We start from the raw sequence: 14,306 nt of genomic DNA, 5'->3' as shown, positions 1-14,306 counted from the left end.
TACTCAGGAGGGGGCCTTGGGCCCCCCAACCCCGTGCTGCTTCCCTGCGGCCTGTTTGGCATTTCCTGCACTGGCAGGAGTGCCAAGGGGCCAGGTGCCTGCCGTGAGGCCCTCACTTTGTGTGTGTGTTCCTCTTGGGGAGCAGATCAGGGGCCTTCAAACTCGAGAGGCAGGTGGAGAGCTCTTTAAGCCAGGGCTTCATGGGCCTGAATTAAGGCTTTTGTTTCTGCTTCCTCCCCCCATTCAGATTTTGAACAAGAAAGCCTTCCCTGTGATTAGGCTAATCCCACCGTAGTTATACCTTCACGTAAAATGTTTGCACACCAAAAGGCACAGAGAGTGGAGCTGCCCAGAACACACGGAAAATTAAATCAGGGGCTCCAAGGTGCAGGTGCTGACTTCCGGCGTGGGCTGATGCTCTAGTCTCGGGCCTCCTAATGTAGTGAGAAGGCGAGGGTTTACAGCCTTCAGCAGCTCACTCATCCCTTCTGCCAGGTCCAGCAAGCTGGTCCTCTGACTTCTGCTGCTGCCAGCACTGCTGTCGTCCTGGGGATGGCCAGGGCCTGCGTTGGTCACTGTGCCTTGGCACCTAGTCTCAGCCCCACTGTTCCCAGGCCCCCATTCAGGCCGAGTGGCTCCTCTGTGGCCAGCAGTAGCTGATCCGCAGTTTCAAACTGACCAGTAAGAACAAAATGGTGCCCCTGTCTGCCATTCTCCCTCCTCGTGACCTGGAGGCTCGAGTGTCTGTCTCCATTTTTGTTCCAGCATGTGCTTGCTTTAGTCCGTTTGAAGGGAGTTCTCAGATCCTTCATTCTTCAAAGAATAATCATTATTTGATAAATTGGGGGCAGGGGTGGAATGAAAACTAACACAGTTGATAATCCTGCCTCATGAAGCCAAGAAGAGGCCCAGAGTTACCCTCAATACATGGGGGGGTCGGGGGAAACCTGCTTGTGTTTGTGAGATTCCAGTCGCATACATTCGGTCAAGGACACGCCCTTAGGAACGACCTGGCTGGTGCCTGCCTCCTCCTGGATGTGCCCTCTGTCAGTGACTCAGAGCTGGTGGACTAAGGTGTGGGGGCACGTGTGACTTTGAGGTGGGTGGGAGGCCCAGGGCACGGAGGGGGTTCTGTGGCAGGAGCTGGGGATTTGGCACCCACTTGCCCTGCCTCCCTGTCCAATTCCCCATCCACGTAGTGTAAGAGAGTGGGGAGACACGCAGGGGCTGCAGAAACATAATCTTTTTGCCCAAATCAGGAGACTATGTGGCTGTTGCAAACAGCCACATTATATGAGGTCCTGGACTGTAGGCCAAGGGCTGTGGCCAGCCCACTGCTGCAGGAGGACCTGCCTTATAAAGGCAGGATGGCTCGGAGACAAGCAGGGACAGCTCAGTTGGTTGTCAGAGGGGCTGCCCCAGCGCCTGTACAGCACACTTGGCCAGGTGGCGGTCAGCCCATGCCATTGCTGCCACTAGAAGCAGGAACAAAGGGCTTTGCTGCATGTTCAGCACTGATGCTCTAACCCAACGTGGTTCTTGCGTTTAGTGCAGGATATTCAGAGTAGCTAAAATCTATTTGTATTTTAAGCAACTCATAATTTCATATCTTAAAGAAAGGCTTATCCCTTTCACCATACACGTTAAGTCCAAAAAAATTTAGGTTTTGTAATTTTGAAAATGTACCTCCACGTAGATGTGTATGTGATACCCACCCGTGTGCATGCGTCCCCCTCAGCTTCCTCACCCACTGAGCCCTCTGCACTCACCCCACAGGTGACTCCGTGGTTCTGTCTCCAGCTCCCGAGAGGAAGCCATGCGCCAGTTGCTTCCTGCAGGGCACCTGCAGGAGTGTTCCATGGGATACGCCACTTCTTGAAATGGAATTATATCATTAGTACCTGCCGGGATTAGAGCTGACATTGGGCTTATCCATCCTTACATCACCTCCTCTTGTTCAAAGGCTGAAGGGGTGATCTGACAAGCCCACCCACACATCGCCTCCCAGGCTGGGAGTTTTCGTTCTGTATTAGGTTCCGTGCACATGTGTATGTGTGTGCATGTGTGCAAGTGTGTGTGCACGTGTGTGTGTGTGTGTGCATGCAGAGTGTGGAGCTGAATTGCAGGAGAGAATTTATACTACTGTGGCAGATATTTTAAATGATTCTGCTGGTTCCCAGCATCCTATCTGCCCCTCCCCCCTCTTCCTCTCAGAGGAGCTGGCTCTCCTGGCCCTGGGCCTGTGTGTGCTGGGGCTGGACAGGCAGGTGTTGGCCTTCTGGCCTGGCCTTCCATGATCTAAGAGTGTTTTGCCCATAGAGGATGCTTTCCAGGAGCACTCTCCCCACCCCCCATCCCGCCCCACTGTCTGGTGTCCTCCTTATTCTGCAAAGCATCTCTTTGTTTCCACCCTGGCTGCAGGAGGTCCAGAGAGACCCCAAGGCAGAACTTACCTTAGGACAGAAGGAAAACCCTTCTGCTTCCTGTAACTGGGCTTTTCTCAACACGTCCATGAAAGTCATGTTGGTCCCACTGCCGGGGCCTTTCATGGGACATGTGCTGTTTTGTCACTGACCACTTATGTCCTTCACCACCAGGCAATTTCCTGATTCAATGACACAGTTTGTCATGTTGTATTTCATAGCTGGAGCCTCTGGGAAGTGGGTTTTGTACCTTGGGACAATCTGTTTGAACAGTCAGCCTCAGCTGGCTCATCAACAGCGACACAGCAGCTGACCACATGCTCTGCCTGAAGGCTGAAGGGCCCTGTCCCCATGGCCGAGGCACCACGCAGAACAACTGTTTGTGTATGACGGCGGGCCACACATGAGACTTACTTCTGTTCTTTCTCTCTGTGTCCATTCCTCTAACAGGTTGGTGGTCGGAGCCAGCTGTATCTTTTGATAGCGTTCGAGTGACAAAGTGCCATGCTTACAATCCTGAGAGTGGAAGCTCAATGCCCAGAGCCCCTCCCCAACTGCTGTCCCTTCTGTCAGGGAGTACACTCTGCTGCCTGGAAGCAGGCACTTACGAGGGCCACTCAGGGTGGATGACCTGTACTCAGGGGACAATTTGAGGCTGACCTTTGAGGCTAGGGCTTCCTGGAGGCTTTTCCTGAGCCACACAGTGAGGCGGCTGAGGCAGCCGGGCAGCTGGACACAGCCGTGAGGCAGGTGATCCTCCCTTGAGAGCAGCCCCACTTACTCAGGCCTCTTTCTTTAGAGGGAGCAGTGGAACCAGGAAAGGTCAGGAGAGGAGCCACAAGGGGATGTGGGGTCAGGAGCGGGGATATCTGAGGGAAGATGAAAGCCCTGGGACTGCTAGCTGAGAACACAGGCCAGAAGCGGCTGCCTTCTGTCTTTCATGGAAGGGGCATTTCCTTTCCGTCACCACTCGGACCCCACAGGGTAGGTCTAACCCCGGAGGCCGAGATTAAACTGCAGGGAGTCTAGACAGATGCCCCATGGAGGCGGAAGCCACCTGGCCCATGGGTGCTGGAGTGACCCCCCACCTTACCCTGGACATGCATTTGAGAAGTCGGGGCAGGGGCTTCTCTACGAGCAGTGTCAGGAGCCCCGTATGGGCTGGCTGTGGGCTGGTGGGAAGTGGGCTGATGGTGTAGGGCCCTGGGGCTCTTGCCGCTTGGCTCCCAATGTCATGATCAGCTAGTTAGCGTTCCTTAGCCTGTCTCTGGCAGATGTGGCCCTGGAGTGTGCTGGCTTCCTCACCGGGCTCAGACTGGACACCACTGTCATGATGCGCAGCATTCCTCTGCGGGGCTTTGACCAGGTAATGCCCGTGGGTCCACCTCCCACCCTGTGGCTCTGCTATCCCCAGGGGGTGGCACATTCCCTCCATTTGCTGCCCTGGCCCAGGAAGGTGCAGGTGTGGGCTGGGAGTGGCATCTCAGGCTTTAGAAACTGGCCCTTGAGTAGAATGAGGTTGTTTGTGACATAGAAAACACCTGACAGAGTGTGGAAGCAAGGGTTGGCACATAGAGCGTGTGGCAGCTCTAGGCACGTGGGGCCAGCCTCACGGACCGCTTTCGTTCCATCGCAAGTGGCAGGCATGTGTCGACAGAGGCACTGTCTCTTCTCTCTTGCGGAGCCCCTCAGGGGTCTGAGGGGGTGTGCCGCCTCACCAAGGGCAGCACCAGGCAGGGGAGCAGGTGGCAGACTGGGGAGGCCCTCGGTGGCCACCTCAGGAGACAGCAGTCCCTGGCCAAAGCACCAACCACCTTCCATAGACTGAGAAGATGTCACCCTGGGATGAGCACTCAGTTCCCAGGCCAGTGCATGAGCCTGCCTGAGCGGGAGCGTCAGCACAGCCTCTGCGGCCCGGCCAGCTCTCCGTGCACCGCACAGGGCAGTGCCCGCTCCGAGCACAGCAAGCCTGTCACGGTCCACTCCTGACAGCCACATGGCGGGAGCTCAGAGGGCTACCTCCCCAGGTGTGCACTGTGCAAGCCATCCTGATCTGCACCCGGGATGGAGGCACCCACAGTGACGTTAGACGCAGCCCCGTGAGACTTATGTGTTTTGTTTTTTAACAAAAAACTCTCCAAGGAAAAGTCACCTAGTAAAATTCAAGTCTGGGATTGTCATTGTGAAGATGTCAAACCTTTCAAGACAACAGAAAATAAACATTTAAATTATTCTTGTAAAAAAAAAAAAAAGATGTCAAATTCTCCATGTCCCCAAAAAGATGGACTGCCATCTGTCACACGGCCTTGCCAGTCTGTGGTCCACCCCTGGCTCCCGGGCCTGCCCTGCCCAGGCAACGTGGAGATGTGCCCCTCTGTGCTCTGTCCACTGTGTGCCATTTGCCCTTTGGCTGCCACACTCGTCCATCACTTTACTCAGCGCAGAGGCTCTGAGTGCCTGCCAAGGGACACAGCACCTACAGCAGGTCTCTGAGCCCGGGCTACAGGGAGAAGCCAGGCAGCAGACGAGCCAGGAGAAGGCCGTGTGGCCAGATGCAGCAGAGATGACGCCAGAGAGGCAGAGGGGCTGCAGGGATGAGGACTGCTGGCCGGACCAGCCTTGGCCCTGAGCCGAGGCAGAAGCTGGAGACAAGGGGCGGGGGGTGCAGTTCCCAGAGAGCGGCCCATGGAGGAGGGGAAAAGAAGACAGATCTGGGCCTGCTGAGGGGCTGGAGTGAGCGGGGCTGGGCTGGTGGGCCAAGTTGGTGGTGGGAGCTAAAGCCCACCTGGTGGGAGGACTGCCTCGGAGGCGTCAGAAGCAGGGGGAGGGCAGTCTGGGACCTGGGTAGAGTGTAGATGTTGTTGATATCCAGATGGTGGGGTCCCTCAGGTGAGAGAGTCAGAAGGAAAGGCAGCAATCTCCAGGTGTGCCCTGGAAGAGGCAGTGGCAAGGCCAGGTGACTGAGGCCATGCCTCAGCGAGAAGGACGTGCAGCCCCGGTGACAGGCCTAAGGGTGGTGGCCTAGGGGTGGTGGACCAGCGCTGTGGCTTGAGAGGGTCCAGCAGTTCCTCCTCTAACTGTAACGTGGACATCCAGGTCCATCAGCTGTCCAAAGGGATCCAGGAGGGACAGCCTACTTACCTGTTCCTGCGACCAGGGTGACAATCCCAGACAGGCAAGAGTCTCATGGTGTGCCAGTCCCTAAGTGAGCTGGCTCATCAGAGCAGATACCAGAGGATTTAAACAGTGATTTTTATTTTCTCCTGAAAAAAAGAAGCTGTGTCTGACTCCCTCTGTGACAAGGACCCACAGTGGCCCTGGAGACTGGGCTTTCCCTCTGCAGCCTAGGGGTGCGGAGCCTCCTGGGCTGAGAGCGAGGAGCCCTCTCTGCAGATGCCCCAGCCCCTCCCCCCACCATGCTCACTACTCCTGTTTCTTGGCAGGGAGCCTAAGTGCCCACATACTATTGTCCCAGCTTCTCCATGGCACAGTTGCTGACCACACTCAATGGAAGGAGGGTAGGGAACAGAGCGCCATCTCGTTCAGGCAGGTTGGAGCCTCCAGGAGAAGAGTGTATTTCTCTGTCATAGCTTTCAGTGAAGACAGTTAATTAGCATCCAAAGAAGTATCCAAAGGTCACGCGCAACCTAGCCATAGGGCCCAGGGTCCTCAGATTTGGAGCTGGGGGTTGGAGGAAAGCAGCACCAGATGCTCTGAGACCCAGCTCAGCCCTCAGCTCCTCAGAAAGCAAGGGGACCCGGAGGTGGGGGTGGTCTGCTTGGGACCACGTAGCAGAAGGCGTGGGGGCACCGAACCCTCTTTTTTGGACAGACCCTTCTTGCCCTCCTGCCCTCAGGGCCTTTTCAAGCAGGCAGGGGGCCAGGTCCTCTCTCCCAGTCATCAGTGAGACATTCTTACTGCCACTTGGTCCTCACAGGGTGTTTGTTCTCTTATGCTTTGTAGCAAATGTCGTCCTTGGTCACAGAGCACATGGCTTCTCACGGTACACAGTTCCTGAGGGGCTGCACCCCCTCGAGAGTGAAGAAGCTCCCGGATGGCCAGCTTCAGGTCACCTGGAAGGACCTTGCATCGGGCAGGGAGGACATGGGCACATTCGACACCGTCCTGTGGGCTATAGGTAAGGGTGTGTGAGCCAATGGACACAAGCCCCACCTGGAGACCAGAGGCGCGCCTTCCCTTCTCTCCGCCTCCAGGGGCTCTTTTCATCTTGCTGGCTGTCCAGTGGTTTGGCTGCCATAGAGTGTACCTCTTGGGCTGTTGCAAAGTCTCATGGGATTGCTTTAGATACTTCCCAGTAGGTTGCTTTGAGCGCCGCAGTTCATCGCGTGCTAGGAGGGGGCATTTTACCCCCCTTTCCAGAGGTCACGCTTTGCAGACTTCCAAAGATAGCAGCCAGTGACAGGCAGAAGCCTCAGGCCTTTCCCAGCCAGGCATGGGCTGTGTCCTCATTCTCCTGTTCTCTGAGAGGCCCTGGGGCTGTTTTCAGTAGGGGCAAAGGCTGGGCAAGTGTGGCTGTGTAGAACTAGCCCATTGCTGACCTTGTGGGACACACTCCCTAGGCCACACCCATGAAGAGAAGGGTAGAGAGTACGGATTCGGGAGGGAGTGGGGAGACCCTTGCCCAAGACCTGGGCCTGGGCCTGGGCTGGTCTGAGGGTAGGGAATGGACTTCAAGGAAAGGCACCCTGGCCTCGAGCTGGACAGAAAGAGTAGGCAGCCCAGACACTGTGCCATCAGGAGGCTGCTCACAGCTGGGGTACGTCGGTGCTGTGAGTGGGCTCCCTGCACAGAGGGTGACGGGTCTTGTTAGTAAGGGCGTGTAGAGTGTGAGTACAGCATACCTGTTGGGACATTCCTCTGCCTTGATACCTGTGGCTTCTGGGGTTACAGTGTTGTTTTTCTAAGCACCCATCAACTTGCATGTTAAAAGCGGGAGCAATCAAGATCTTGCTCATTCTTGGTATTTCCAGTTTGAAGGATTCCGTCGGCCCTGAGCCTGGTTAGTTGTCCCTCTTCTGTGAGCCTGGGCTTGGAATCCATGTAGCTAACAGGATTGTCATCTGGCTTCAGTGAAGCCCCTGGTTACTGAGCACTCAGAGGGGCTGTCACTCGGGTGCACTGTCCTGTCAGCGTTTGTCAAGACCTGGTCATGAGGTCCCAGGGCTCCCTGAGGTGGGGAAGCTCCAGGAGAAGAAGGGCTGCATCACAATGCAATGTGCTTCTGGAAAGCCTATTTTTCATGAGTTGCTCAGAATGACTGGAAATCAGAAGGTGAATTAAACCCCCGAAGAGTCAGTGCTCTTCACTTTTGTCCAGTCAAGAACAAATTTAAGGAACAAGGGAAAGGTCCAAAATGCCCTGGAGTGAATTTAGTGCTTCTTGACCAAAATTCAATAAATTACCAAAGGAAATATTCTTGATCAAATCATAAAAGTAAATTTTAAGCAGGTTTATATGAATACTATGAAAGATTGTATAACTCTTGAGACCCAGAAATGTAAGTGATGGTTAATATCTTAAACTCCGTTCTAAACAGGGAGGTAGCTTGTTTCTCCTCTCCCATCTGCACCCCAGCGCTCGCCCTTCATCCCTAGATGTCTCTCTGTGCGCCCCACGCACACACATCCCTGGTCTCGACCTTTACACTGAGGTGCAGGCCTACACCTAGAACTGTCGGCTGAGCCCATGCTGATGGCAGGAGCATGGTGAGGGGCTGTGCCCTCCGAAAGCCTCAGGGTCCCCCAGCTTTCAGACAGGGCCTGGTGGGCGACGAGCAAGGCCCCAGGCGTGCATGCCTGCCCTCCTCCACCGGGTGTCCATTTTATTTTTTGTAGTTTCAAAAAGAGCATCCCCAGACAGTCTGCCCGGAGTGATTGATGCTGGGGGTGGAAGCTTTTCACAGTCCTTGGCCTTTGACCTTGCTTCCCGAGGCGGCGCTGTGGTGGCGGCGGTTTCTGGCACGCCTTCTGGGACTGCACGGGCATGTGCTGACTTTGCTGCTCGCTCCCGGGCCAGGTTTTGTAAACATCAGGAGCCACTTCCCAGTTTAACAACTGGGAATGTTTCTGCCGGTTTACCCCGTAAGCCTTTAACCAGGCACTATTTCTACTTGCAATAAAGAATGATCCAATCCAGGTTAAAATAAAACGCCCTGGGGGCCACAGGGCTGGCGCAACAAAGAGCTCTTGGACCGGACATCCCACCCCAGCAGCAAGCTGGGCTTTGACATGAGTTAAAAACAAAGGGGAAGGACGCCCCTCATGCCCTGTGGACACATTCTGAAGGCTGCAAGGAGCTCCCGTGAAGCCGAGAGCCTGCCTGGCCTGGTTGCCCATGTACCCAATGCCTGGGCCACCGCCAGTGAGGACAGTGGACACAGGGAGGGCAAAGTCAGCCCTGCAGTCTGGAAGCCAAGGACTCTGAGCCTCTTCCTGGCGCAGCCTTGATCTCCACGTGGTGGATTAAACACATTAGCAGTTAAAGCAGTTAATTGCTGTGCAGGGGGCCCACTCATTGTTTGTCTCTGAATCACCCACCCACACCAGGTGTCTCAGATAATAGACTGGGAACTCGCAGCGAGGAGGATTTCCTGTCTGCAGATGTGCCGATTACAGTGCTGAGTGAAGACAGTCAGCCTGCGCTGCCGCGGGCTCGAATTCACCCTGCACAGTTAACCAGTTGTGTCCTGAATCCCTGGCTCTTTAGGGGAGTGGGAGTAAGACGGGCGTCAGAGTGGACACTCCGAGTGTAAATGCTTCTAGGCTGGAGGTCAGCTTTAGTTTAGCTTAGATTTTGTTTTAAAGCAGGGATGGAGGGCATGTGGATGACAGCCTGGAAAACCTAAAGCCTGGAGCTAAAACCGTTCCCTGCCCCTCAGCATTTCAAGCCTCTTGGGAAGGTTCTCTGTCCCTCACTCAGGAAAAGACGAAGGCTGTGGTGCGTCCATCCCTGGGCCATGGGAGTTCTGCTCACTGTTAGAAGAGCCCAGATGGCCGTGTTTCCAGTGTCTACAGTGCCGGGAGGGCTGTCCCAGACCTGCCTCAGGAGCCCCCTCAGTCCGCTGAGTGACAGCTGAGGGAATCAACCACTGAAGCCATTTCCATTTCTCAGGCTTTATCTCAACAGAAGAGCTGTTGTTCCCCTGTGTGTAACCCCCATGGTTGGGTCACTTCTGAGCCTCTAAGATGGTGTAAAGGGAGCCAGCAGTCTCTGGCTCTCGGGCACTGGAGGCCCAGCTTTCCGACTTCCATCCAGCTACCATACTGAGCCTCCCACCACGAGCCACTTTGAATAGAGTACAGCCCACCCACACAGCCTGCGTGCATGACCACCATGCCCAGGATAGACTGTAGCCTGGGCCTCCTCTCTCTGCCCCAGGGACTAGTGTACGTGGCAGCCGTCCTCAATCAACTGTGTTCATCTGTTGGCTCCACCATGCTACAGACACAGCCCACGCAAGTCTCTGAGGAATTTCCCCCACCAGTGCCAGGCAGCAGGCGAGGGAGCAGGAGGCAAAACAGAACCCAGCTCCTGTGGCTGGGAGAGCTCTGAGTCTAGTGGGAAGGAAGAGGCAGTGCAGGGCGCTCGCTCCTCCTGAAGGCCGTAGATGTGTTGGAGGAGCTGGTGGGCTGCCCATAGATGCCACCTGGCTGGGAGAAGCCCCGGCCCAAGGCCCCAGGCCTGTCAATCCCGGACTGCATCTTACAGTGACTGCAGGGCAGCACCTGTGTGGCTGTGTTCTTGCCGGTGGGGCCTCTGTGGTGGCCTGGCTGTGACACACAGAAGATTGCTTTGTGACAGACGCGTCAGCTCACCCAGTGCTCATCCCTTCCTTGCTCTGGTAGAGCAGCCAGCCTGGAAGAATGCACAGCTCTGCTTCTGATAGTCTAATGCCTTTTTGTTTTAGTGCAAATGTAAAGTTTGTAGTCCCTGACATCAAGAGAGACCCAAATATGCTTGTATGTGGTTTGTTTTTGGAGGAAAAGACGTGTGGAGCTCATGCCTATAGACACCTCCCATAGGCCCAGGGAAATGGCCAGGGCCTTCCTCACCACACCATGTGGCCCCCAGGAAGTACACCACTGCTCCTGAAGCAGCCAGTGGCATTGGCTTAGTGGCCTTCCTCTCCCTCGGCCCTGGCTTGCGATGGCACAGGGCTTGTGATGGCACTAACCTATCGCAGAATCCAAGAGGGGGAAGCGGGAAAGTTTCCTGTGCTCCCATACTGGCCTCATGCACTCTGCTTGGGGTGCCGCACACAGCCAGGGATGGTAAGCTGTGCCAGGCCTGCAAGCCAGCTCCTTCCTGTGTCCAGGGGCACCTTGCACCCCCCACCCCCCAGCCTCCAGACCCATCCAGCCTGCCTTCATGCTCACGGATGTCAGGTGGGGTCTTGTTTGCCAAGTCAAATTCAGGATTTATGATTAGAACTTAGTGGAAACCAATTAGGAAAAAAGAAAAACAACCCTCAGTGAAAGCTCTTCTGGAGATAAATGGGCACTGTGTGTACATATTAATATGTGCCAATTAAATTCTACAAGTGCCAGTCAGAACAGCCAACCAGTGGGAAAATTATATTTCTATCTATAATTGTTAAAACAATAATTGCCATGTGCCGCAGAGCTTGTTCCTTCCTGGGGGCTCCCGTGGGCCAAAGTTGGAGGTTCTGTCGAGTCCAAGAGGCTGACTGTAGTGGTTTTAGGGGCCCATGTGGCTTATTTTATACAATGTCAGTGCTTTCACATAGGTTTGAATAGAAAGGTCCATGTGCTCCCCAAGGGTTAAGCTCACCCCACTTGTCCAAGGGACCTCCAGGTAAGAGACTCCCTCAGGACAGCCTGGGGACCGCTGGTGGGTGCTGGTGGTTGCAGCGAGCAGCCCGCCACTGCTCACGCTAAGTTCCAGGGGCTCATTCATTCATTTAGCAAGCATTGGGCCCTGCCTGGGACATTGAGGCCAGCATGGTAGGTGCTCTCCCCTGTCCCCAAGGGGCTCACAGCTGTGGTTGGGGCCTGGGGCTCACTGAGAAGGGGCCATTGGAGAAAATAAAAGAAGCCCTTTACTGTTATCGTCATTTTCCCTGAAGTCTCAAACATAACAAGAGATATATAGTACATTTTTTGAAAAGTAGGCCTCCGAGAATCTGACTAGAGGTTCCAAAGGTATGAGTTGCCTTTTGAGCTTGGTCCAAGGTGCTGCACAGGCCAGGCCCAGTGGGAGTGGCTGACTTTGGGGGGCAATGTGCTTCTCAGGAGGGTCGCCCTCCATGAGCCTGTGTGTGAAGCTGCTGCTGGGCCCTCACCCACCCCACCAGCCTCCCGGACCCCCGACCTCCTAACACTGAGCTTCCAGCTGCTTCCTTTATATCCTCGTTGCGTCTGTCTGATTATAGCCCCTCATTCACCCTGTCATACTCCTGCTGGCACTTAAATCTTACCTCGTTACATGGATTGCCCTTCACTCGTCAGAACATGTGCTCCAGGCAGGCATGAAATTGTAGGGAATGCCTGTCTTCCCATAACAGACGAAAGAGGCACGTGAAACTGCATGTGCCCGGTTGCCCGCAGCCCTGTGCCCCGCGGAGCAGGTAGTAATGATCCTCAGCAGCCACCTGGGGGTTTTCGACCTTCAACCCTTCCCAGCTGGCTGGGTGAGTGTGGTGGCCGGTGAGCAGCAGCTGGCGGGGCTCCCAGTGCCATCAGAAGAGGACTGGCTTGGTCCAGCTGTACCGAGAGCACTTAGGCTGAATGCTGATTCTGCCACCGCTTCAGGGGTGTCCTGGGTTGTGGGCGCTGGGAGACAGGGACTGTCCTACCTCAGAGACACCAGGGGTCACATGGTCCCCCAGAGGGACTCCAGCCAGCAGACAAGGCTGGGCCTGGTGAGAGAGGCAGCTCCAAGGGCAGAGGTGAGTGGCCCATTCACACATTTATGCGGATGTAGCCTCTGAGGAGGAAGTGAGAATGTTTGTTTGTACCTGGAATGTTAATGTCCTCAGTGTTTGCCGTAACAATGGCAGAGTGTTATATGTGTATTCCGTAAAAAGCTCTCATAAGGCAAGAAAGTCATGAAAATGTCTATAAGTGAATGAGGAAATACAGGAACTGACAAGTCACAAGAGGAAATACAGTTAATCAGTGTGTAGCCAAAAGATACTTAATTTTACTAGTAATCAAAGATCAGCACTGAGCTCCCTCCCCCTTTGAGAAGGAGCAGAGCCTAAGAAGGAGCCATGGGGGTGCAGCCCCTTGCCCTGCCCTGCGCTGAGGAAGCCCTACCTGGCTAATGGCCCTCCTCTGAGGACGTGCCCAAGGAACAAACTGCCGTCTTCATCCTCGTGGTGTCCAGGGAGCAGAGATGTAGGAGCTTCCAGAAGTCCCACCCGAGACAGCCATTTAGTGCCACTTAAAATGCAAGCTGGGTGCCAAGAGCCCAGGACAAAAGGGGAGCGATTCTTTGGGATATGAAGTGGGTGGCCTACTGTGCTGGGATGGGGAGCGTTACCTTCATTTTTGCATAGGACAAGTGGAAAATGGTCAAGGACGTGACTTGGTACACTTGCCTGTATCTTGTTTGGTGCCGTTTCTGTCGGTCTGGCCTGGGTTGGACACTGTTCATGTAGTGGAGCTGCCCTGCTTGTGTGGCCGGCCACTGGGTTCCACCATGGCACCTATTCTCCTCCCCTCTGGGGCTCCAGGCTGGAGCTGAGTGGGGGCCACACCATCTGACTGAGCCTCGGCACCTGAAGGGAGACACAACCATGCTCCGAGCATGGGAATAGAACTCAGGAAGGGGCGTGTCCCTTCCTCCTCCATGACCACTGCCTAGGTTGCTTGCTCAGTGAGGCCCATCGTGGGGGCTCTGGGCCCGGTGTCCTGGCTGTGGCCCTGTGGGGCTGGTGGAGCCTGCCACAGGTCTGGGGAATGGCCCCACGGCATGGGGCCCCTGCCCACTCCAAGCCTCACCTAGCACAAGTCCTGCTGGCATAACTCCAAACCCCGATGTGGCACCGCTGTCCTTTCCAGGGCTATTGGACTGCCTGGTGTGGCTTCCCTCTTCCCTCGCTATTCATTCTAGAAGCATCAATGGAGCGCGTGCAGGCATCTTCTTTGCTATATACCATTTAACTTCTCTGCCTGTCCCCCTCCAGCCAGCTAGCTATCCATTTATTTATATCAATGGTCTGACTCACACGTTCCCATGTACGTTCCAAGTTTATGTACCTAACATGTCCTAAAAAACTCTGGCTTCAAAATGGACTATGGAGGCCACCTAATTCACGCATTTGTTGTTATCTCCTGTTACTACTTTTAAATTTATCTTTATAGTTTATCTATAAAGGATAAATTTATCTCTTATCCATGGTTTCACTTTCTGCTGTTTCAGTTACCCACAGTCAACTGCGGTCTGAAAATATTAAATGGAAAATTCCAGAAATAATGCATAAGTTTTAAATTGCATGCTATTCTGAGTAGTATGATGAAATCTCGCACGGTCCCTCTTCATCCCGCCCAGGATGTGAATCATCCCTTTGTCCAGCTCTCTATGCTATATATGTTGCACGTTCCCCACCTGTTAGTCACGTAGTAGCCATCTTGGTTATCAGATGAACTCTTATGGTATCGCAGTACTTGTGTTCAAGTCACCCTTATTTTACTTAATAATGGCCCCAAGGCGCAAGGGTACTGATGCTGGAATTTGGATATGCCCAAGAGAAGCTGTGAAGTGTTTTCTGTAAGTGAAAAGCTATGTATATATAGGAAAAATCATAGTATATAGGATTCAGCACTATCCATGATTTCAGGCATCCACTGGGGGTCTTGTTGTGTATCTTCCATGGATGAGGGGGGACTACTGTATTTT

At 54.4% G+C, this 14,306-nt stretch overlaps 1 protein-coding gene across 2 annotated transcripts in view; it reads left to right on the top strand.

Moving 5' to 3' along the window:
* TXNRD2 (thioredoxin reductase 2) overlaps positions 1-14,306 on the top strand; it is a 48,604-nt gene that overhangs the window by 20,866 nt on the left and 13,432 nt on the right. For both annotated transcript variants that reach the window (XM_081037920.1, XM_081037921.1), the window contains exons 9-11: positions 2,874-2,893; positions 3,698-3,789; positions 6,387-6,561. In XM_081037920.1, the coding sequence (XP_080894046.1) occupies positions 2,874-2,893; positions 3,698-3,789; positions 6,387-6,561 (287 nt within the window). The remainder of the gene's footprint in view (positions 1-2,873; positions 2,894-3,697; positions 3,790-6,386; positions 6,562-14,306) is intronic.

The sequence above is a fragment of the Rhinolophus hipposideros genome (genome assembly GCF_964194185.1).
Source record: "Rhinolophus hipposideros genome assembly, chromosome: 24".
NCBI classification, from domain to species: domain Eukaryota; kingdom Metazoa; phylum Chordata; class Mammalia; order Chiroptera; family Rhinolophidae; genus Rhinolophus; species Rhinolophus hipposideros.
Note: the sequence above shows the minus strand (reverse complement) of the source record. Positions and strands in the feature narration are given on the sequence as shown.